Below are 26,148 nucleotides of genomic sequence, written 5' to 3'. Positions count from 1 at the left end.
TTCAAAAATGCCTATTTTAGTTTTTAAGAGCTTTCTTCTAGTAGTAGGATACTTAGGTACTAGGACCAATCAGCTACCACTCCCAAGAGAGCAGTCATAATGTTTCCCTTTGAAAATCAGACCATTGATCATAGACAGTAACTGTAACACAAAAAATATATTTTTTTAAGATTTCCAATGGCCCTTGAATGAATCTGTGATGAATGCTTTTGTCAGGAAAAATAACCACATCTGCGACAAATAGTGACATTTCATTAAAATTACTTAAAAACTTAACTTAAAGACTTAAAATACATTCAACTCTGCACTTATCAGCACAACTGGCACCCATGGCTAAGCAGAGACTGAAACTGAAACTTCAACTGAACTACAGGGTTTTTACACACAACAGAAAGGACAAGAGAGGTTGTAAAAATGTAAATAGTTCCATATACAAAGCATGTGAAGCCCCATTTTCTTTTTCCAATATTGGTGATCCTTTTGGGGCGCTTATTGTTTTTTTTGGTATAGATTCCATTTGATTCGTATTTATTTATTTATTTATTTATTATAATTATGACTATGTTATACTGCAGAAAAAAACATTTTCTTTTCTTCTTAGAGATTGTGCTGTTTCCATAGAGATGCAGGACTTATATAATGCAGAAAAAGATGAGGCCACAGTGAGTAAAATGTGGCAGGAAAAAAAAAAGCTTGGAAACTGCTTAGGGTTCAGAGGGTTAATGGGCCTGAAATACATACCCTCCCTGCATAGTGAATGATGCAGAAGTCGGCTTTGTCCTTGAGCTGACGTGGCTTCTGGAACTTGGTGTGTGTGCCCTGCTCCTGGAGGACCTTGTCTATAAAGGTCTTGTCGGTTGCCTTAGGAAACCAGCACTCCTCGTCCAGCAGAGCGAGGATACCAGGGGGGTTAGTCTAAGGAAGACACAATCTATTTAATACAAAAAACAATATACACACTGACACATACAGTCACACACTGTGATGGTGAACACGGACCGGCCTCTCGATGAGGTCGATGCAGGGCTGCAGGTCCAGGCCGAAGTCGATGAAGCTCCACTCGATGCCCTCCCTCTGGTACTCCTCCTGCTCCAGGATGAACATGGTGTGGTTGAAGAGCTGCTGCAGCTTCTCGTTGGTGTAGTTGATACACAGCTGCTCAAAGGAGTTCAGCTGAAAGGGAGCAGAAGTTTGTTAGTTTGGTGACTTGATTGAACTGACAAGAAACTTCACTATAAAACTAAAGATAAAACTTCCTGGATCATTGGATTATGTTGAAGTCAAGTGAAAAGGAACAAAACTACCATATATAGAAGGTATTTTGTGTTTTGTGGAAATTAGTTGGCTAGTGTTAGTGTTAGTAAGTCTCTATAATCAGCACCTCAAAGATCTCAAAGCCAGCGATATCCAGGATGCCGATGAAAGATGCTCCCTGGCGTTTGGTCCTGTCCAGGGCCTTGTTGATGCGGTGGACCAGCCAGCGGAACAGCCGCTCGTATGTTGCCTTGGCCAGGGCTTCAACAGCAAAGTCAGCCTGAGGAAAGACCAGGGTGACTAACCATGATGGACCCTCAATAAAACATAGCCCAGAGAGTCATGAGGGGAGCTTTAAGAATATAAACGTTCTTTTGTGTTTATTGCTTAAAGTGTTGTTGATTTATAATGGTATGGCGTCAGACCACATTCTACAGAAAGGTTCACAAGGTATTAAAACACATATTAAAACTCGATTTTTCCACGTTTGATGTTTGAACTAATTTACCAGCTAAAAAAAACATCCTGGTCGATAGATTGATAAGGCACCTTACCTGTTCTTTGGTCTGTGCCTTCTGTACGTAGTCTCGTCCCACTTTAATCCTCGGGGTGAGGATGGCTCTGGTGAACTCCATCACATTCATTCCAAGCAGGTGGCAGAGCTTCTGTGCAACTGTGAGTGCAGGGAAACAGGAGGCATGTGACTTATTGCTTGATATAAATGTAAACTTCCCTCTGTTTCATATACTGTATATGGCTTCAGATTTAATTAAAAAACAGCTTTTTGTTATCTTCAGAATCAGATTTCAGTTTGATGCTAGATTTAAATAAGTTATAAGCAACACTGCCTTACTACATTTTACAATCCAGGAAATATATTCAAATTCAGCATGCCCTGGCTGGGCTGAGACCCCAAAATGGGTCAGGGGCTTCATTTAAGTCAGATCTTATGTGTCTGATAAAATATGTGGACATAGCCTTCAGGTTTGAAAAGTGAAGCCAATGAGAGAAGTGCCTTAAACCTGCATTCTTTCTAATGGCCAGCAGGGGGCGACTTCACTGGTTGCAGGAGTAAAAATCTGTCTAAAAGCCACATGAGGGAGTTGGTTATTAATTTCTTGCTAGCCAAACTTGGCATCCCAATACAGTTAACATGAATTACGAATGGACCCTGCTAATCAAGCTCCAGCTCCACCCTATCATTCAAATACAGTCATTTCTGGTCAGGTTGGCAATGGCCAAAATACCAAACTCATATACCAATCTTGGTTTGTGGAGTAAAACCGCAGTCCAAAAAAAACAACGGGTGACGTCACAGTGGCTACATCTATTTCTTTTATACCTTCTATGGTCTGACCCAAAGACAGCAGAGTTAATGAAACTAATATATAATCGTTTGACTTTCCTACACTCAGAGGTATGTGACGACAGTAAAGTCCAGCATCTGATGGCTTTGACAAACACTACAAGCATTCCTATATAAAGAGACACACAATCTAACTTCAGTGTAATCCTACTCCTAATAAAACATGTGCTCACAGTGAGTATGAGTATGTATGCATATGGAAATGATGATCTGTTTTCCACCACCTGTCAGAGTGGAAGATGAACGTCACAGTCTCATTTTCTGGATTCATGAATCATGACCGACATGAGCGAGGAAGGGTGTGTGTTCATGTTTTATTTTGACTGGGTGTTTGGTGTTTACCTGTGTTCTCTGGCATGGAGGCCTGGTCAGTGTTTCTCTCTTTCTTAAAGACAATGTTGCCAAACTGCAGCACTGCAGAGACCACCTTCAACATGCCTGGCAAGGATAAGACAACACTTTAGTGATCCCAGGGGGGGGATTAGGTAATGGCAGAGTAAGAGAGGGAAAGAGGAATGTAATTATAGAAATAGAATAATAATAATAATAAAAAAGTACTGTGTTTCAGGTCACATCTGGAAGTACTACTCACAGACAATCTCGTCATGGTTGAAGCTCATGATGCGCATGGCATCCAGAGTCTCCTGGAAATTATCCTTGTCCTGCTGACCAGGGATGGTAATGTTCCCATTAGACAGGAAACGGTAGTTGCTAAAGTTTTCAAGGAGCAGGTCCGCTGGAGGGGGAAAGACAGATGATTTTTTACAGTGTATTTTTGTTAACTTTTCTTATAAGCAAACATACAGAAGATAGGACCAGACAAAACGACAAAAGAAAAACAACAACAAGCTGGGAATACCAATACAAAAATCGAACACCCAAACAAAAAGACCCAAGACCCAAACAAAATAATCAGTTCCAGGTAAATGTGACAGGTACAATATGCAGTACAGAGCGAAATACAATGGGAGCTAAAGAAAGAAAGAAAACACATAAAAAATACAGTTTTTTATACAAATGCTCTTGTTAGTATAGCAGAAATATTTACATGAGTATAGTCAAGAAATGGTTTCCATATTCTTTCAAAGGCATTTGTTTTGGAGTGAAGAAGGCAGGTAAGAAAATCCAGAGGTATGTATTACATTACTGTCCTATGCCATCCCACCACTGAGGGGGGCTTATCTGAGATCCAGTGCTGAAGAATATTTTTCCTGGCACAAAATGTCATAACATTATAAATTTTTTTCTGGTATGTATCAGTCACACGATCACTAGGAAGACCCAGAAGGAGGGAAACCGGGTTAAGTTCAAACATTTTCTTCAGAATCTTCTGTATGACAGATGATTTTTAAGTGAATTAATAATTAAAGATGCTCATTGTTCTAGTTATAGGGGTAGGTTAATATACTATGTAAACAAATTCTGCAAACAACACACTAAAAAGCTGAAAAGATTAGTTGGACGGTGCCATATCAAGCCAGCTTCCTTTAGCTCTATTTCTCTGACACTCACTTCGCAGATGCTCTCCAGCCCCTGCCAGCAGGCGGTAGAAAATGTGGAAGGTCCTCTCATCTTTGGCCTGTCTGATGGCCCTCGACTTCTCCAGAAGGTCTGAGAGAAATGGTTAAGGGCTGACCAGGAAATTACAACATAAAGAAAACAGGAAACTGATGCTGCTACTGTTGTTAATATTAGGAAAAAAAACTAACATTGTTGAAGAATTTCTGCTCGCGAGGAACAATGTAACAATTAATCACATACATTATGATTTGCAAGTTTTATACAGTAGCATGCAAGCGGTTTTTGGTGAGTGCTTTCAGCAACTAAACTACACACCAGTAAATCTTACTAGTCAGCCCAGATCTTAGAAGAATGCAAAAAAAGAAAAAAACACTGCGGAATAAAATCTTGTTTCCAGTGTTGCAACAAAGAAATGTGATCTTGAAGAGACTTATCCATTATATTCTACACCAGGCATAGATTAACCTGAATAAAAATGAGGAATAACAATAAAAATGTGGTTTCTTTGGAGCTCCGTCTGGGGAACATGCAGAGCAGGAATTGGCCTTCTTGTGGTGAAGTGAGCATAAGCCGTGGTGAGTCGTACAGCCTAACTGCTGCTTTCAGATCTAAATTCAATGTGTACCCTATCTTTTAGCTGCCTTTGTTGTGTTTGAAGCAATTCTTTGACCGTCTGTTCCTTCAGCCTGTCCCAGTGACGAGGATACAAGTTTCAATATTGGCCCCGACAATGTATCCTGTGACGTCAAAGTTGATTCTGATGAATTTCCCCTGCAGGAAAAAAGGATGCATGTTAAAAACAGTTGCTCAACTTGTTAATTAAAAAAAGTCTATGATGTCATTGTGTACTGTACTGCATGTGTGTAAGCATCTGTCCTATATTTGTTCTGCATTTTACATAGCACATGGTGAACTCCTGCAGACGACAGAGTGGAGAATAATATGTCTAAATTAGGAAGAGCCAGGTTAACAGGTCAGAAAGAATCTCAGGCATGTCTGTGGTTTCCTGACAGTGAATGTGTGAATGTGTGTGTGAGTGTGTGTGAATATGTGTGCCCATCTGTCTGCTGGTCTTCTCATCTGAGACAGCCGGTGATTCATGAGCACTGAACACCACAGTGGTTAACCTTGACCACATGCTTTACTTGAGTCATGCAAAAATGAAATGCTTGGAGCGAGAATTCCTGCAACTCATCACTACAAGATCAGAGATAACACAATATTAAAACTTCAGCATCAGTTCATTTTAATATACTAGATATTTCAGGGAATTATGGTATTAGAGAACCAGGACTTAAGGACAAGATGAACAAAATAATTGTTCTGAAAAGTTGCATTTTTAACCCTTGTGTGTCACTTGAAATGTTGCTAGTGAGAAAAATTAGTCAAAAAATTGCCATAAAATGATATATTAATATCATTTTTCACTTTCACTGAGTTATATCTTCTTACCAACTTCATTTTGATAACAACCAAATATTCCGAATTTTATAATTTTTAACCCTTTACTTGTCAGTTTGTTTATATAATTTCACTGTATTTTCCGTGTAATAATTGTTAGTTGTTTAGTCTGGGATATGTCAACAATTGGCAACAACATTGATTTTGATCAATGCCATTTGTTACCTTGATTGACAAAAAATGTAAAATAAAATCCTAAAACTGCTATAAAAATACTTTATAAAAATATCATTTTCCACTTTCACTGAGTTAATTGTTTTTAGCCAACATAAATCCTGATCATAATTACTAAATATTCATTTTTTTTAGAACTTGGACCGTTTAAATGCTAGTTTGTTTACATAATGCCACTGAAAAATACACAAAAATATTTTTTTTCTGTACACTAAATGCTAGGGGGATTGTTTTCACAGTCTGGCATATGTCAATGATTAGAAACAACATGATTTAATGCATTGCATAATGCATCTCACACTGCAGTTCTCCATAATACAGCAGCAATAACTCCAGTGGAAACCTGGATTATATAAATCTGTTTCGCTTCCGGATATTACCTGCACATATGTTTAAATCACACAAATGTTCATTTAAACAGAAACTGTGAACTCACAAAGCGGGATGAGTTGTCGTTTTTCACTGTCTTGGCATTGCCAAAAGATTCGAGGATGGGGTTGGCTTGCAGGAGCTGACGTTCCAACTCCCCCTGTGGAGAAAGACAGAGAGGTAAGAAGCCAACTAGCTGTCAAACATTTGTTCTGCCTGGCAGCACGTGATGAATCTTCTTAGCACTATTAATCACATATTTCTGTGTCGGCCAAAACATACACAAGCTGGTGAGGCAAAGTCAATTTTTCCTAACCGAGCAGCAAGAGGAAAATGTAGCCACGTTAATATGCTAAACCAATCTTTCAGAGAGTCAACAATTTATCATGGCTTTGCTGGCTTTACTTGAGTCAGCCGCAGCACAATGTGATTTTTGTCAGAGGAGCGCGACAAGTTTAGGGCCAAAATAACCAAACAGTTTGACGGAACTCGTGAAACCACAAAGGCAACGCAGTGCGTGTGTTTCGACACATGTCCTGTAGTGAGCGGTTAGCTTGGGTCAATGAGTGAGAGCCTTCTTCCGGCCTGCACATTCCTATGGTGTGGAGGATATACCATATATATACTAAGACTGCACCACCACGATGGTAATGATGGCTTCCTCCCAAATCTCAAAACCTGGCTAGATAGGCGGTTGGGACATTCCCTACAGCCCCACAAACCACTAACTCCTCTACACATGACACACTCTCCTCTATCCAGGGCAGGGGCAGGACAGGAATAGCCTCTGCAGCACATCAGACCCTGCCTTCAACTGACTCCAGGATACTCCTCTGGACTCTTACTGCCCAGGGGCAACAGAGGGGCTACTGCCAACATCCCTCCCTGTTATTGATGTGTTGTTAAAGAGTACGAAGGAGAGATTGGCAGTGAATTATTTGGCCTGTAGCAGAGATTGAGTATTGAATGACATCAGAGAAAAGAAAGAAGGTGAATGAGCTGTGTCTTGAATCACCATGCACAACCAAGATCTGAGCCTGGCACTGAATGACCCGCTTGGAACACATTGGCTATCTTTCTGACAATGATTTAGCCAGCTAATATTTAGGGTGTTTAAGTCTAGCCAGTAGATACCTGGAATACAAATATCTGGGCCAAGACTTCCTCCTGTGTCATTCAGTCTGATTAGATTACCAATTTGAGAATAGGGAATGGAGTTGGAGTGGAGAGATGATGTCTACAACTGGATTGTTTGACAAGTAGTTTGCTCTAAATGACAAAAAAGCTAAATCTTTGACTGGTGATGGGTTTAGAGATAAAACAAATTTTATCCTGCTACCTAAAGATTCTGCATTCACTTGCAAGTTTCTGTTTATAGAGATTATCGAATGAGTAAAATATAATCCCTTAACGTCATCTCACAGATATCACAGAAGGTGAAGAACCATGTAAACCTCATTACTGAAAAAATAACATAACATTGATAACTTTTCCTCTCGCAGAAACTTAGAAATAATGTGTCTTCCAAGAGTCTCTTTCCAAACATTTAGACTGTTTAAAAGAGCCTAAAACAGAGCCTGTTGGCCTATACAGCAAGAATGCAGGTTTTGGTAGTTTAATCTCTCGGACCAAGACATGGACCATGCAGTATTTCATTTTGCATCATTTGCCCGGTCTCCTATGTCTTTTTCATAGTGCTGATACCTGAATGCAGGAAAGCTCCAGTGAAACCCATCTCTCCTGAAGTGGGTTTCACTGAGGATATTAGGGAGTAGCTATCCTCTGCCTCATTTTCCCTTTATCGTTCAGGCTCTACATGACATAGAATAACATGTACAAACATCCCTGTATAACTGAAGAATAAACAGGCATTCCCATGTGATTGGTCCCCTTCTGCTCTGCTTTACCTCTTCTCTCTCTCTTCTCTCCCGCCTTTTCACCCGATCCAAACATCTCTCCTCCACCTTATCTTCCCTCTCTCTCTCTCTATCCCTGGTTCTACATTCCTCTGGCCTGTGCTCAGAGGCAGCCATAATGCAACGCAGAAGGAAAGCAGTATTAAGGAGGTCAGCGTGGATGGTGGATTCTGGCAGGGGAGCACTGGGGCCCCGAGTTACAGCTACTGAAACACAGCACATTAAACCAGCATTCACCTGGATTGTGTGTGCTCGAAGCTGCAGGTTAGAGGTTACAGCTAAGACTCTGCTTTTATAGTTATTTAATTTAGAAAAGGCACAGAAAAACATCAGGTTTTGGTTTAGAGGAGAAAGAAAAATAGCTACCGAATAAATCAAGCTGAGAAGAGGTGAGCCAGAAAATATCAGGTTTTGTAGAGAGCATGAGAGACAGAAGACTCAGGAGGGGGAGGTCAGTATTGTATCAGCAGATTCTCATGTGTGTTACTGCTGGGAAACATTGTGGAAGATCCAAATGAGGCTACAACATCCACCTGGAAACTTCCTCTGCGTTTGGTTATTGACCGGGCAGCAAGAGCCACATATGGATTGAAGGACACAGTTGGTTACTGGAATAATATTATAACAGCTAAAGCTATAGAATAAGCCAATTAATTATTAACTAAAATGCTCTTCAAGTTACACACATGCATCTAGAGTACATCAACAATGGAAAGCATGCATGAATATATATGATTGATGAGATTTTAACAACTGTAATCATGTTTGACATCGTATTTTACATGTATAATTCATTTACTATGATGTAAAAGAAGCTTGGCATAAAACATTAGAGGAGAGATGTTTAGTGCGGCTGTGGTCTGTGGTCACAGTTGATGTGCTCTTCCTAAACACCATGTAAAACCCATTAAAAACAGGACTGATCAACCTACAGGCTATAAGGAGGCAGTTAATGCTTGACAAGTTTTAACGACAGGTTAAACCTAGTCTTTTGGATTTGACTGACATGTGTTTCTAATAAAACATTTCAATGTCCAACTAAAAACCCGAACCAACTGATAAAACAAAGTGATTTAGTATCATGAGCCTGCTGGATTTATATCAGATTCAGTGAGCTTCGAATATTCTTGTGAGAAGACTGAGCCAGCACAAACAAATACCTCATAAAGAGAGAAGCTTAGATTAGTCTGTCAACATCATTATGGAAGCGGCCGAGATTTAGAGAGAAGGGCATGCACATACAGCGGACCACACACTCTTTTGGAGAAAGCGGGAGATACACTTGCCTGGAGCTTGAATGCTTTGGGAGATTCGGGCTGTTTGTTATGGATAAACAAATGCAAGTGTTAAAACCTGAAGCGCTTATGTCAGACACAAGCCACAGGAAACAGAACACCAGTACACACTTGGCCCGCAGAATGGCTTTGGATGACATGAAGCAAGAGGAGTGACCAGTCAAGCTGTACTAAAATCTATCAGGTTAGCTGAGGATTAATACACAACTTTTTATCAGCTGAAATCTAAACTAAGCTAAGATAAGCTAAGATAACTTTCATTTGAAATACAACACTTTAACATAACAATTTATTAATTGAATAGTTTGACTTTTTGGGAAGTTTCCTTGTTGAATTTCTGATAGAGAGTGAGATGAGATAATCTCATGTATGTACGGTAAATATGTTTTCATAAACTGTGTCTTTAAACGAGCTGTCAGGACTTCCTAAAGATTGTGATGTCACCAATATATAATATACAGTCATGGAAAAAATGATTAGTTTTCTTCAATTTCTTGTTCATTTTAATGCCTGGGACAACTGAAGGTACATTTGTTTGGACAAATATAATGAAAACAACAGAAATAGCTGAGTTTAATTTAAGAGCTGATATCTTGACATTTTCCATGGTTTTCATGATAATGATTTGGGTTATTATCAAGAAAACCATAAAATACCTAAAATAGTAGTAAATATGTTTTAACAGACATGACAGTGGTATTGTCTGGCTGATCTCTCTGCTAGAAAGTGAATAAGCATGTTTCCGAAAATGTCAAATTATTCCTTTAAATTACAATAATGATGTCTAGAGGTAATTCATGAACACCAACAAGCTAATTCAGTTTTTAATTGAACAGGTGAAAAGTCTAGTTCAAATGGGATGTATTTGAGAGGAGAGGAGCTGGAGGCCTTAGCTTGGCCAGGGCTAGAGGAGGAAAAGAGTAGGCAGTGGGGCTCTCACAGGAATGTTGTGGTCTTTGCGTCCTTTGTGTGAGGAGGCGACGTGGGCCAGGTACTGGATGACCTTCTTCGTGTTCTCGGTCTTGCCAGCTCCTGATTCACCTCTGAAACAAAGGAGATAGACAGCATGGATATACACATGGACAGACAGAGGGAGCAAAAGAATAAAGAATGAGTGAGAGAAAAAAACAAACTTTTCCCCAACAATTAATTATGACACTCTTTGTTTGCATTAGGGTTGTCACGATACTACAATTTTCAACTCGATACCGATACTCAGAAAAATATTCGATACTCGATGCCATTTTCGATACCACAAGGATAAAAACAAAGACCCCAAAATTTAACAGAAATATTTGTATTACCAAGGTAAATGCAACATGTAAAAATTAACAGAACCACAGGTTAAATATTTATAATAAAAAACTGTTGTGCAAAAAGAAACTGCAACTATGATAACAAGCTTCAGGTCTAAGGTAGTGCAAAAAAAAAAATGCAATAAACAATAACAATTAGAACAATATTTTCAGCTGTGTGTGTTGCTGTTTGGTTGCAGGTCGACTTTTCTCTGGGCGTTCAAGAGAGAAAATAACACTTTTCAGTCACCAACATTTATGTAAACTTATCTGGGGTATCGATACTTTTGAAAATGAGTATCGTATCCAGATACGTTTTAGTATCGATACTTTTTTGAGTATGGATACTTTTGACAACCCTAGTTTGCATGCATCATGCATTACAGCTGTTTAGTTATGAGGCATAGCCACATTACAGGAAATAAACTGTGAAAGTTGTCCACATTTTAGCAAGGTATAGACAAAACACTGTGAAGACATAACCAAAATAACTAGTTATTATGGTGACTGAAAAGAAAGAGAGGTAAAGAGAGTGGAGGACCATCAAGCTATCAGTTGTTGTTTTCTAAATCCATCCCTTTGTGCGCCTGTTTTACTGGAGAACCCTGTGGTTTGGTGGGCCACTCTCCAAAGTTTCCAGGCTCTGCTTTTGGGCCGTCTCTAATGATAGCTGTGTTCAGGCAGGGCCATCCACAGCTCCCACAGTCAGGTCCCAGAGCCCCAAAAACCAGGGCCAGCATGGAAACCAGGCCAGCAACACTACATCTAGTTACATACCAGTGGCTTTAGTCTAGCTGGCTATTAGCTCTGCTGCTCATGGACCGCTGCACTTTTAGCTGCCGCACTAGAATTTGATGGGCGAGTCCTCAAACTCAGGCATAGCATATATAGGTCAAGCTAGTTACACATCCCAGATTGGCTTGATGTCTTCATAGTTTTATAGTGTTGGAATATTCTCATGGACATAACCATGTGCTGATTTTCAATCATGTTATGTTTTTTTTTCTTGTAAACATACACCTTGTGAATACTCTGTATCTCCTGCCTTGTAGAACCTGATAATGTAATAAGTTCCCGATAATGTAATAACCCCGATAATGTAATAAAAATCTGCACTTGAGTCCATTGAAAATGTACTAAAACCTGATAATGTAATAACTTCCAGATAACGTAATGAAGTGCATTTCCCAATAATGTAATACACTTTTTTTTTTTTACCAATAATGTAACATTTATGGGAGGTTACTACATTATCAGGTTAGCCTTCATTTCGCAAGTCCTGATAATGTAATAATTCCCCAATATTGTAATAATTTAACAGCAGGCCACCCATTACTTGGGTTCAAGTGGTGATACTGTGTAGGCAACTCTAGCTCAAGAGCTCTAGCGCCACCAACAGGTCAAAGTTGAATGTTTATTAACTTTTGACCCATTCATCTGTTTTTCACAAACACGAATACATTCAACAGCTTCTTGAAATCTAAAGGTGCTTGGGGTTATACTTTATTACATTATTGGCAAAAAGTGTATTACATTATTGGGAAATGCACTTTATTACATTATCGGGAAGTTATTACATTATCAGGTTTTATTACATTTTCAATGGACTCAAGTGCAGATATTTATTACATTATCAGGGTTATTACATTATCGGGAATTTATTACATTATCAGGTTCTACATGCCTCCCTGATTGACCTCTCTCTCTCTCAACTCTCACATGTCAGAGTCAACAGCTTTCTCAACTCTTAAGTGAGAGATTCTACAAGTTCTCTGCCTCATGGGCCGCTCCCTGTTCTGTTCTGTTCTTTCGGATACAGCATATAGACATAGCCCCGTGTGATGGTGTGTTTTACAGCTGACTACAGCAACTTCCATACCCCTTACCCCTTGACACATAGCTCAACTTATTTCTAAGTTTGGTTATTCATACACGACTGTTCATCAGTAAGTACCAGGAACTGACCATGACACCCGGGATTGTACATGTCATTATAAACACATCACTGCTAAACCACATAACTACACCAGACCTTCTATAATTCTAAGCTATGCTAAATATGCTTGTGGCATTTGAATTAAAAGTGGTTGTCGCAAAGTTCATGCAGTCTTTTCTATTCTAAGAGTAAATAGAGTCAGACCTGTATAAGTCTACACATGCCAGGATTCATTTACCTTGGAGAAGAGGAGCATCTGAAATAGTACTGAAACCATGTAATGCTACATATCTTCACTGAACTGGACGTTATTGTGAAAAAACAATAAGAAAATATAAGCAGAGATGCAACAATTGCAGTTTTCTTGGCTGATTCCAATTTTCGTCTAACCTACCAATTTTTTTTACTGCAATTGACAGCATACACAAACAAATTTTGTAACTTTTCTTAAATAGAAAATGTAATTTTATGTCCATAATAAAAAGGGTATGTGCATATATTGATTTATTGATATTGTGATATGAGACTAGATATCATCTTAGATTTCCATAACTGTTGTCCTGCATTACAGGAAAGTGATATAATATTCTGGACTTAGCAGATTGTTTTAGCTATTCAGTTATTTGCCTTCAGCCACTTCGTCATTAAAGCCACATTACTGACAAAAATCTCATTGTGAAAACATCTTCCAAAAACCTATATCGAGTTATTTGGTTAAAAAAAATACTGTGAAATTTGATTTTCTCCATAATGCCCAGCTGTAAAATTAATAATAAATTACTTTTATAGTTTCTCCAAAGAAAATGTTAAGATAAAAAAGGGCTCTCTAAGGACAAAATCAGATGAGATTAGATCAAACTATTTTCAATATCTATGGAGGGAAATTAAGCATGACAGAAGCACAAGACAAAGACAAAAAATGTGTTGTGCAGTTTTCTAAAAGGTCTAAAATCTATTCTCTCATTCTGCCTGGGGAGATTCAATTGAGTGAGTCCATTTTTACCACACACTGAGTGCTCTCTGTTGCTGTTTCAATAGATTTTTATTATACTATTCCAACAGATTTTTTTGTACTGAAATGACTATAGATTAGTACTCAAAAAAGTATCGATATTAAAACGTTGTATCCGGATACAATACTCATTTTCAGGAGTATCAAGTATCTGAAGCTTGTTATCATAGTTGCAGTTTCTTTTTAAACAACTGTTTTTACTATAAATATTTAACCTGTGGTTCTGTTAATTTTTACATGTTGCATTTTTCTTGTTAACAAAAATATTTCTGTTAAATTTTGGGGTCTTTGTTTTCATCCTTGTGGTATCGAAAATGGTATCGAGTATCGAATATTTTCCTGAGTATCGGTATCGAGTTGAAAATTTTAGTATTGTGACAACCCTAGTATAGATGTCGATAAGGTAATGAAACAGCTTCTTTACAACAGGGTAACACTGCTAAAAGGGCTCCATTGTCACCAACAGGGGGCGTAGTTTTCTGAATTTAGGACAGATTATGCAACAGCTCTCGGGTCTGTTCATTGGCAGCATCAACTCAAGCCACATTGAAAGAGTGTGGCACTTAATTACTCTCTGCCAAAGAAGATGAAGGCAGGGCACCAAACCGCACTCATAACTCCCTTAGTATTGGGTAGAGCTGCAGCACAGCCCAGCATCCGCAAGAAGCTATTTGAAACCAGTCTTTAAATAAAACAGCAGGGTGATGGGAGCTTGCCAACTGACTCAGGGTTAGAGAAACAAGACGGGAGAGGGGGAAAGGGTTACTTCACAGAGACAAAACAATCATGAAAGCAGGTAATTCAGAGGTCATGATCCATATAAAGTGCTCTCACAGTATGCTATATACAATTATTTCACTTTTGAGGACAAGATGTTAGACCCTGTCTTTACAGAAGACAACGCTATTAAGATGTAGCTATATGAATTTAATCTTGAGACAGTTTCATTTTCCAGCCCATAAAGCTGGTTTATTACCAGAACCTCCTCAACCAACCAGGTCATCTGTCCCAACAGAGAAATGACCTCAGGAGAGGAGAGGGGACGGTTAATAGAGGTAAAAGTTGCTGGACTTACGTGCAAAGGATTGATTGGTCCTCACGATCTGTTCAGAGGAAAGAAAAAAACACAGTCAGCATCTTTCCATCTTTTCCATGGTTTCATCCTTCATTACAACTACTAGAATAATTACAAAGACGACATTTTGCGGTCAAGCTGTTGGACGATAACAAACTCGAATGCAATGCAACTTAACCCACTTCTTTTTCTTGGTTCAGTATCAACATGAGGTGCTTCAGTATGCTACACTGCAAAAAAGGTGTCTCTAAAAACAAGATAAAAAGACAAAAGCAAGATCCTTTCCCTCAGATTTAGTGTTTTTATCTTGCTTTTAGACACACCTTTTTGCAGTGTCGGTAAGACTGTGTGGTAGGATCACTTTTAAATCAACACAACTACATATAACAGGTTTTCCCTGAGAATAATGGGAAACACTGAAATATCATGGACACCAAAGTCACATTAATCCAGTGTGTGTGTACATTTTACAGCTCACAGCTCATTCCCTTATCCAGCCTAGCCTGTAAAGCCATGCTGTGCAACGGCCATAAACTGACACCAAGACTTGTAACCGAAGCTCAACACCTTTCATCACAGAGGAATTCCTGCTGAAGACCAGATGACAGGATTAGCTATGCCCACTGAAGTGTGTGACCTCTCAACTTTGAAGGTCCTATTGCACACTACAAAGAACAACAAAGACCAGAACCCAGAGGGAGCTGACCCGTTTATCAGCTAACAGAAACTGTCACAATCAGATCATGCCCTAATTTAAGATGCCCACATGTACTACGTAACAGTTATGTCACATTCAAAAATGATGAGCTACACATGTTTTGGACATGTCCAAAGCTACATCACTTCTAGCAATCAATTTTCAATACTCTCTCTAAAATATTACTGGAGCAGATAGATCCATCTCCTCTCACTGCTTTATTTGTGTCACTCCACAGGCTGTGAATTGAAGTAATTGTAAGTCCAATGTGGTGGCCTTTTGTACACTACTGGCCAGACGTCTCATCCTGTTCAGATGGAAAGACCCTCTTCCCCCTTCATATTCCCACTGCATTAGAGAGACTATGCACCATCTGCAGCTAGAAAAAATAAAATACTCTCTCCACGGGTCTGTTTTGAAATTCTATGCAACCTGGCAGCCTTCCTTGGCCTTTGTGGGTCAAATGGAAGCAGAAAATGCAATCCTGTAATATGTGTAAACCCTTTACTTGTATGGTCTCATAGGTGTTTTTTTGTTTCTGCTGTATGTGACTCACCTTATCAAGTACAAAAAATGACTATCTTTAATTTAGTGGCTCAGGTCTGGTGGGTGGTAGGGTGACCAGGGATAAGCTACTGTTTGTATTATGTTTGTATTTTGTATTTTGCATATAGTGAAAATCTCAAATAAAAAGACCTTGATCAAAAATAATGATGAGCTAGGTCTGTGAACATGGCAGCTTTTTCTTTCCCAAATTACAACCCTGATTTCAAAGATATTGTGATGCTATTAGAAACATAAATAAAAACAGAATGCATCAAATTCAGAAATCAGAGTGCATATTTACAAAAAACAAAGCTTCTCCCACAAAGTTCTCTGGCTTCCTCCCACACTTCAAAGACATGCAGGTTAGGTTAATTGGTAGCAATAAATTGCCCGTAGGTGTGAATGAAGGCCTGACTGACTGACTGTCTCTATGCGTCAGGCCTGTCTGGTGACCTGTCCAGGGAGTAGCCCCGCCTCCTGCCCAATGTCAGCTGGGATTGGCTCCAGCAAACATAGTTAGGAAAAGAAGTTAAGGATAATGTACTATTGAGATTAGGGATGCACGATATTATTGGCACGTTATCGGTATTGGCCGATATTGGCTTAAAAATGGACATCGGCCAACCCGCCGATATCCGCAAATATAAAAAACGATTAAAAAATGTGGTGCTGCTTATTTGATTAAATGCACAACCTCGCTGCCTATGTCTGTCATATGTTCTGAATTTTTTAATTGTTTGCACATCACCTCTCTGTTGCACCTTAAGCACATGTTTACTTATTATGTCAATTGTGAAATTGGACAAATTTGCCCTGATTATGGGAATTGTTATTGATTATCTCAGGGAGAGCATCATCCAAGTTTTAAGTAGGATGTATCTTTTTGTATTTTATTTGAAAGCAATTGTCAAAAATAAGTATGCAGCTTTAAGCATCAAGTATTTTTCTTATTTTGCACAAGGAATGAATATTACATAACAAATGTGATAAGGGTATGCTCCGCAATACTGTATGCTAATTCCACTACAGAAGAGAGATGTAGATCTCTGCAATTAGTTGTGTGGGAAAAAATATCGGATATCAGCATAAAAATCCAATATCGTGCATCCCTAATTGAGATTTTCGCTAATCATCACTCATGCAGGTAAAAGGACTAAGTGGGTAAAGACAAATAACAGAACAGCTAGAAGAGTCTGGTAACTTCGGAAAATGACATCATTCTACTGTAATGCAGCCTTTAAAAACAGATTATTTTGATCAAACAATATTGATCAAAATAATCGTGATTGTCATTTTGGCCATAATCGTGCAGCCCTATAAAACCTCAAATAAAATAGAAATAATGCAAATCCACAACATAACCTGTTTTCATTAATTACATTCTATTATAAGTAACTGCTTAAACATGTTCAACGGTCTTCTAAACCTCTGCCTCCTCTGTGAATACGCACAACTGTTCATTAAACCCACTTTTTCATGCATCAGCCTCAAGAAAGTGATCTAACATTCATGAGTCCACTTGAAAGGAGCCATCTGATAAAAAACACATGTAGTGTAGTTACTGTTTACTGTGACTGAAACCTACGGACGTGACTTAAAATCACAACATTATCTGCTTGTGTACTGTTTGGGAATGATGTCAGAAATGACCTCATCGCTTTGGTCAACAACAAAGGCCAGAGGCTAAAACATCTGAGGTGAAGAGCAGCATAGAGGAGGAGCACCTTCCTGGATCTATCATAGCACACACTCACAGCCTCTGTGTGCAAACGTGTCTTTGAGCTGAGATGTTATTTTAGCTTTCAAGACTTTATTAAGGGGATTTTTCATCTTGTCACTGTAACAATACAGAGACAACAACCGGTTTAATTAAGATTTTAGAGCAATACGTTTTGTGCCAGAGTCCTCCTGCTGCCCTTCAACTGTTGCTGACATTCTTGCGGCGGGAAGTAAGGAGATTTTCATTTCCTGAGAAAGACAAATTTGGGAACACCTCCACATTCCTAAACCCAATGAAGGAATGGGGCCACCCCATAGCCACTCACATCTCACACATTGCTGAAGGAATGGGAGCAGATTTTGCTGCAAGATATTAAACTGTGTCCTAAATGTTTCCCAATGTTGTTCAAAAACTCCCCTATGTAGTTTCTTTGAGCTCTTGTACCATTAAGTGTGAATAAAGCCAGTTCAACAAAAGAACATGATTAGTTAGAATCTCTAAAGGATAATATAAGTGGTTCTTTAATAACCATTACTGTAGGGATGAAGAGTTAAGCTGTGGCTTTGCTACAGAGTAACAAATGTGTCTCCTATAACCCATTAACTCCCACCTTGTTCATGTGGCTGAGTTTTAACAGCTCAGACAGTCTTTAAGGTGTTATCTTTCAACAAAGCAATGACCTTTTGTTCCTGCACTTAAGCGTGAACTTCCCTAGAGTGACAAAAGCTGGTGACAAATGAGTTTGGATGTACATGTGTGTCTGTGTGCATCTGGAGACCTTGAATCATTTAAAGTCTGTTTTTCCTCATCCAAACATGATGAATGCAAATGTAATGCAGACATGCTGAAACACAAATATGCAGAAATTGTGTTGGATGAGCGTTACTGTAATAACGGGAATGATGAATGAGCTGCTCACTTTAACCGACCCCATCTCCCTTGGTGATGAGGTAGCCGCTTTCGAAACATGGGTCAAAGTTTGATTGCTTTTCCTGTCTGTGTTCCACAGCTACATCTGCATAAACCTCAAGCTTATCAGATCTACCTAATTTTGACAAAACATTGCACCTCTGAGACACGCAACACTGCGTGACCTATCACGAGTATGAAAATCAAATACACTAAACAGCCTCCGGGCAACATCACTTCAGCTTTACATGATTAAAGAGAAGCAGTTTGCATGTGTGACCTCATGCTTCAGAAATTAGCTGCTGACTGCAATCTGCAGCCAATAGGGAAATAAATCGGTTAGAATTGGGATTTTAAAGTGCTACTCTGGACATTCCAAGTGGCCCGCAACTGCAGTCAGCTCAAATGCCCATACAGTTACCTCAAATGTTGCTCTGGTGCCTTAATAAACACCATGTGACAGATAAGTCTTTCCTGAAAAAAATGCCTTTGTCCCTCTGGCAGCAGCAGCAGCAGTTTGTTTGGAGTTGTGGCAGAATGAGCAGTAATAGATACCAGGCAAAAACTACAACAACAAAAGGAAGTTCAGAAAAATGTGTCACGGTAGAAAAGCCTTTCACATGTTGTAAATGTGTGCCTGCCTTTCATTACTAAGAAGTCTCTGGTTAGTGTGGGAGATATATCAGTTGACCACTACTGACTACTACTGGCAAGTGTCCTTGTGAGGTGGATCATCTATGATAGTGAGCAATTGACATGTACACATCAGTCCTGGCTGAGGGGAAGGAAATGAAAACAGAACTGTGCAAAAGGTTGTTTAAAACAATGAAAGAGCCACCCTCACTTCATTCTCTGTCCATCACACATCTATTTATCCAGCTTACCTCTGATGCCCTCTTTATACTTTTCATTTGACCTTATATTACACGGTGGAAATCCATCACCTCCACATCTGACCTCCCAACCGTTTCCCTGATAGCCAATCATTCCTTCAATCTACCATCCTCTTTTGATGTTGCTCTTTTGTAAGGTCACACAACATAAACTAGATAATGACTTCACTTCACCTTTCTTCCAAAAAACACATACTTCTCCATCCAGGAGTGAGCTAGCAGCAAGCACATTTAAAGATCTTGTGATTTTTGAAAATCGTTAAATATATATATATATATTCTAAAGATATGTTCTTTGTTGAAACTTTCGCTCCAACATACACTTTTTTAAAAGTTTTTTAACTGGCCAGTCAAATGGGTTATAGGTAGGTAAGGGATATGAGACGTATTTCTACATGTATTGATGATGTCATTTTTATGCTCAAAAATCATGAGGATTTATTTGACCTTCGACCCCAAAATTGCAGTTACTGCACTCTGGTTTTGCATTGCTGTAAAAGGTTTTAATAGTAATGCACAACAGAGTGCAGTGTTTAACAATTCTATTCAAAGATTTGTGTATTTTAGACTGAATATGATAAAGTAATATTATATTTTGGTCTAAATATAATTTTATCTCACCTTTTTTTTTAACTTATATCTAGAAAATAATTTCCCTATCAAATAAACTTATAATTTCTATTATTCTTGTCTTCACTATTCAACACAATGAAGAAATACAAGGCTATGTATCACAGTATTATTTCTCAAAATTGAAATCTAAAACTTTGTCACAAGATAAAACAGACATAAAGGAGTTCATTTTTAGTTATAGTTTTTCGACCAAAAATGTGGTTACTGCAGTTAGGCTTGGTAGGGCAGTATGCATGCCCACCTATACAGGCAACATGACTGCACCTGAAGCTTATCAGATCTACCGCTAACAAAGTTAGCTTCCATATTTCGAAGTTTGTCAAAAACAATTTCACAGTTATTTAAAGTCTAACTTCATCCCCAGGTCTGAGCCTAACTCCATCCACGGCATAATTTTGGATAATGCTAAAAAGTGGGCCTCCTGATTAGAGGGTGATTGTAAAGAAATGTCAAAATAAACACCAGCATTCATGGTTTTTTTTTTAATCACAGGACAGTTATGTCATTTAGTTTAAAGCTAAAAAAAAACATGTTTAAGTGTGTAGTAATGCTTACAAGTACACAGTGCCAAGGATACACAACTCTATCCTAATTAAGAGGTTGCCGTAGTCGTGGTTTGTCTATGATAAGGTAGCCAGACCACAAAGCATATCTTGCTTCATCATCTATTTACGCTAAAGCGACCAAATGACCAACATGCTGTATTGAGGACTTGAAACTAAATAAACTCATGAGTAAAATCTTTACAGAGGTAATAAACCAAGTGAGAGGTAGGGTTCTCATAGACTTCTACACGATCAAACTACTTTTTGCAACCAGTAGAGTCGCCCCCTGCTGACCATTAAAAAGAATGCAGGTTGAAGGCACCTGTGCATTGGCTTCACTTATTTCAAACAGTCTATGATTTGGTATCATCTTACTGTGTAGTTTAACTTTTTCAATGGATATGTTTTGTAAAAATCCATTTTCAACTATAAAACATGACCTGTGCTGTTTGAGTGCTTGATTGCGTGCATCCATCTGCTTCATGCTCCCACCTTGGCCCTCTTGGCAGCTGCTACTTCCTAGATCACCACAGCAACTAACTGCTGGGCCATATTTACCCAGGATGCCATGCTGGCTAGGCGTAGGTGGACTAATCAAACTGAGCATGCTCTTCCCTTCCAGTAGCTCATTACTGCCTCACTAAATCTTTACCCCCTTTGTGTTTCCCCTTTCTCTCTGTTGCTCTCATTTCCCTTTCCCCCCCGTGAATGGTGCAAAGCCAGATTACTCAGCCTACTTCTGAGTGGAACTTTACTGGAGACAAAATCACTTTTCCACACCAACACATGTTGTTAATTTGATCACCTCATCAGAACTTTTAGCTGCGCTTTTATTTCCTCCACAACAACTCACAGCCAATCATTTAGGTAATTTTAATGTGAGATGGAAATAAGTTGGCACATTCATTCATCCAGTTTTAGGTTAGACCACAGTTCAGCCTCAGTCTGGTAACAAGCTAAATACAAATCTACATGACAGCACAGGAAAGACCAATCAGAAGTGCTACCACAGTTCACTGAAGGGTGAAATGCTTCAGTAATACTGAGTGCTCAAGATAGAGACCAGGCACTTTTAAAAACAACAGTTTCAACTGATGTAACAGTCATTTTTAGCTCTATAGTGGCACTTATTTCCTGAGTATGATGTCAATTTCATTTATCGTGTCAAATCAAATTAAAAGGCTGAAAACACATTGAAATAATTTATGTGTTGCAGTCATTAATTAGTTCACACAAATTGTGCAACTTTGTGTACCTCCTGGACTATTTTGCACTCTAATCAATCCAAACATTGGTTTTGTGCGTCTCATGGGCACTCCTACTTCCATGGTAGGAGACGGACCTGTGTTGCACAGCAGGGTTTCCTTTGCTGCTAATAATTTATCCCCCACGAGGATTAAACAAACCCTCATTCTTCACATTCCAGAGCAATCCCCCTCTCCCTCCGTCTCCACAAAAGCCCCAATCGTTACAATAACCCCCTATTATCGACCTCATTTCACCTTGTACAGCCGCAGCAGCTCCTGACTGTAACTGGGATTATTGTTCTGTTTTCAACACCATACTGTACATGTAATCTACTGTAAACTAGTCATACCTTCCATATATGGAGTTCCCTGTTCTTAGTAAATAAAGGTAATTTAATCAATAAGAGACCAAGAGATTATGACAATATACTGTATTATTAAAGCTCCACATTGCTGGAACTGTACTGCTCTATGCCATAGAAAATGATCGGCAGGTACTTCTTATTTTTTGTTAAAGGGGAAAAACATGCAAAATAAATTGCACTCATTGCATTAATTTAAGCCAACATTGACCAATTTTTGTCTTTTTTAGTGGGGGCGGGGTCATATGATCTTTAGGGGGAGATAAAAGGTCAACAGTATATATGGCTGCCACTCTGCCTCCGTTAGAACCACCAGGGAAAATTATCCATAGTTAGGGCTGGGCGATATATCAATATAAAGGATATATCAATATAAAAGATATATCAATATATTTTTAAATGTGTTATGGAATTAGACCATATTGCATATCTCGATATAGTTCTTTTTTTTTTCTTTATATATAAATGCTGCGCTTCCTAGGGTTTGTCATATTTAGTTCTTTTGTAATGTTTGTTATTCTTTTCTCATAAAAATATATTTATTTAAGAAAAAGATTGGCCTATTTTATTTCATAGGCTATTTTTATTTAAGATATATTTTTATTTGAATGTGCACTTTATGGAGCTTTGATTTTTTTCTAAAAAGGTACTACTCTGTATTCGGTATTTATGTTCACTTAAATAAAGGTTTTCAATAAAACTACTACTTGTGACATGTCATATTTGGCTTTGACTTTGACTGAACATTTGCTCTCACTTTGCAACAAAAACATCGGGATATATATCGTATAGATATTTAGCCTAAATATATCGGAATATGACTTTTGGTCCATATCGCCCAGCCCTATCCATAGTAATGGCAACTGTAAGTGATTTGCAGTTAATTGGCGAACACATGCAAAGTAAATTGCATTGTCATTTAAGCTGAAGGTCAAAATTAGGTTACCTTTCAATTCTGGGCAGTTTCCAAAGGGGCGCAACACTAATGAACTTTTTCCAAGTTTTAGCGACTCTGAGTGCAGATCAAAATTTCTCAATTAGGCTCGAGTCTGAAAAGGTTTGAGGAATCCACAACCACCAAAAACATTCTCCACATGTCCTGCCAAAACCAAACCTCAATGTACGTAACATTCCAAGCACTAGGATGATAATTACATCAATTTGTTGTCAATGGTCCTCAGCAATTTGGCTCCAAGTGTTACCCACAAATTGCACTCCTAATTGTTACAGACTGTTGTTTTAATGTTAAACCTATGCATATGGATCAGCAAGCTGTCAAACAATCCATAAATACATTCACACATATTCTCATTAATCACATGCTTGTGGTGATGTTGGCAAAGATAACTAAAAGGAAAAACTGACACTAGCCCGTGCCCCCTCCTAGGCAGACTTATTTATGTAGGCTATAGATCAACTCACTGACCACTTCATGCTCACGCTTTTCAAAGTATTTTGCCAATTAAAGAAACAAAACCCAACTGTCTGATTAGAAACATGCAGCTATAAAAAGCAGTGTTGCCAAAATGGAAGTTGGCTTGAAAACATGATTTTCAATTTTGGGGGTCTTTGTAGCTGGAAGTAACACATTTTTTCCACATTGGGGTTCAAGTTCTCACAATTTGCTTCATAAAAGAAGTCGTAAAACTGCACACAGTGAAAATCCTAGCGTCATGGCAACCACTTCACACACGTAAGAAATCCTGAGTGATAGCCAGTGAGCTGCTCTCTAATAAACTGCTGCTATATGTGGGGAGGTTCACCCACAGTTAAACAGACGCACGTGCACACACAAATTTCTAGTCACAGTAGAATATGGGGATCATATTAGTGCAAAGGTAATATAAAAATGGCGGCTGCATACTCATAAAGGACTAGAGCAAAAGCAGGAAAAAATCCAGAGCTACTTAAAACCAGAGGAACAAAGCTCTAAGTATGTGTGTGTGTGTGTGTGTGTGTGTGTGTGTGTGAGTGAGTGGGACGGAGCTCATTCACATTCCCAGACAGTGGAAGTAGCAAACAGTCAGTGTGATCTGGGAAGTGTTCTGGTCTGTGGGTACCTGCAGTGTTTAACTGTCACTTGGAAGCTTCCGGACAATTACGATAAGACGCAAATTAAACACAGTTAAGTAGAAGCCTGAAGAAAAGTAATATGCTACATCCTCCAACAGCAGTCTTGATAAGATAAACAGAATTAGAAGCCATAAATCCTTCAGCAGTGATTAAGTCATGCTAACAGTCACTTCATCTGCTGCATGGAGCAAAGTCAAGGAGAAGGCAGGCAAAGGCGGAGATTTAAGTATCACAAGATAAACCCTTTTGTATAAACAGCACTTGGGGGCCTATAAATGATCTATTTATATGCTTGGAAGAAGTCTTCAGTGCAAAGCCGATGTGTGTTCATAACATGCCAAAGACTAGCTATTTAGTTCATTTTCTAAAGGGGTACTCCAACTTTGTATTGTGCTACTCTTACAGGGGATATATCATTCTCATTATCAGGGTCATACTTGCAGATTGTGATTCACATCAGAAAAGTTTACGCTTTATGCTCTAATGTTAAAAAAACACTTTTTTTCTCATGTCTGTCTGAATATACTTTATTTCACCCTCTGACTGAAACGCTCTGTTTTAGTGCCTGTCTCTTTAAACCACCTCCCGGGGAAGCCAGGTCTGTTCTGATTTGTCTGCATTTCCGGGTCTTCAAATCTGCATTCTCAGCATCTCTGCACTGCAGCCGGGGAATGACTATAACATTTGCATTTTGCCATGGATTGAGCGTTTTTATATAGCAGCTAGACCTACTTATTTATCGAGGACAAATAACCCTTTTCGAAGAAGGCTTTCAAACCGGTTCTTCACGTTTCGTCACCCAAAGAACCGGCTCTCGGCCAGGAAAACTGTTACATGAGTGGCACCGACTCTTTGCTGGTCTCAAACCATGAACCGCTTACATCAGGGGCAGGAGGTGGGATTTTGGTATATATTTGAGTAGAGATGATGTAGTCCGCCATTGTTGGTATAATACTTGCTGAGAGAGTGGAGACATATACAGATGTATACAGTGGCAGAATGAAGTGGCTCTCTAGCCTGTGGAAAAGCAATCAGGTTCTGAGAAGGTTCACAGGTTGTAAGAACTGAGAACCAACACCAGTACCAACCCAGCACTAGAACTAGGTTCACATTGGTCGAAAAGGGGTAATAGAAATCTCACATATTACAATATGGGACCTTTAAAGGTGTACTCCAATTTAGTACTGCTCTACTATAAAGTTGTATGACTCATTAGAGACATAATAAAAACAGGTCAAAATCTAGGCAGCAGAGATTGAGACACTCTCAGGTCCCTTGTATGGGTGAAGCTACAAAAATGCTGGATGCCACATTTCCCATACTAAACTCAACATATTTCATAAGACTTTAACACCTCCAAAATTAACAAGTATTTCAGTTTGTGTAATGGCTTAGCCACTGACTGATCTCAAAAACGAATCAGAATTCCAATTTGTTTTGTCATTTCTCGCCACTCATTCTCCATTGTCCTCTTGTCTCTGTACGTTTATGGAGCAATTATACAACCCAGTGATTTGAATTTCTCGCTCAATTTGAGACATTTTTAACTCATGCAGACGTTTGCCAAAAATTCACTTTGCGTGTGGTGTGAACACACCATTAGAGCCACTGAAGAAATGGTATAACTGTAATCCCAAGCTGAGTAGCACTCCTCATGACGAGTACACCTGGAGTGGCCCTTTAAAATTAACACTGAAAGTGACTGATTTGGAGATATCTAATCTGAATACATCATATTTTCTCTCAAGGTAACTTTGAAGGTCAGACACAAGACTTCAAGTCGTTATTAAAAGAAGAAGTAAGTTTTAAACAGACTGTGTAGAATACACGATTTGTCCAGGGCAGTGAG

The 26,148-nt window shown here is 38.8% G+C and overlaps 1 protein-coding gene across 3 annotated transcripts in view; it reads right to left on the bottom strand.

Moving 5' to 3' along the window:
* Nucleotides 1-26,148, bottom strand: part of LOC131982767 (myosin-10-like) — a 79,021-nt gene that overhangs the window by 23,156 nt on the left and 29,717 nt on the right. For 2 of the 3 annotated variants that reach the window (XM_059347364.1, XM_059347365.1), the window contains exons 4-15: nt 14,675-14,702; nt 10,297-10,399; nt 9,348-9,377; nt 6,213-6,305; nt 4,849-4,912; nt 4,133-4,231; nt 3,213-3,356; nt 2,963-3,058; nt 1,809-1,927; nt 1,382-1,534; nt 1,000-1,173; nt 742-915 (exon numbers count right to left, since the gene is read on the bottom strand). In XM_059347364.1, coding sequence (XP_059203347.1) covers nt 742-915; nt 1,000-1,173; nt 1,382-1,534; nt 1,809-1,927; nt 2,963-3,058; nt 3,213-3,356; nt 4,133-4,231; nt 4,849-4,912; nt 6,213-6,305; nt 9,348-9,377; nt 10,297-10,399; nt 14,675-14,702 — 1,277 coding nt within the window. The remainder of the gene's footprint in view (nt 1-741; nt 916-999; nt 1,174-1,381; nt 1,535-1,808; nt 1,928-2,962; nt 3,059-3,212; nt 3,357-4,132; nt 4,232-4,848; nt 4,913-6,212; nt 6,306-9,347; nt 9,378-10,296; nt 10,400-14,674; nt 14,703-26,148) is intronic. The other variant, XM_059347366.1, reaches the window with a different exon arrangement.

The sequence above is a fragment of the Centropristis striata genome, chromosome 13, assembly GCF_030273125.1.
Source record: "Centropristis striata isolate RG_2023a ecotype Rhode Island chromosome 13, C.striata_1.0, whole genome shotgun sequence".
NCBI classification, from domain to species: domain Eukaryota; kingdom Metazoa; phylum Chordata; class Actinopteri; order Perciformes; family Serranidae; genus Centropristis; species Centropristis striata.
The sequence above is the reverse complement of the archived record's forward strand: the minus strand, read 5'-3'. Positions and strand labels throughout refer to the sequence as shown.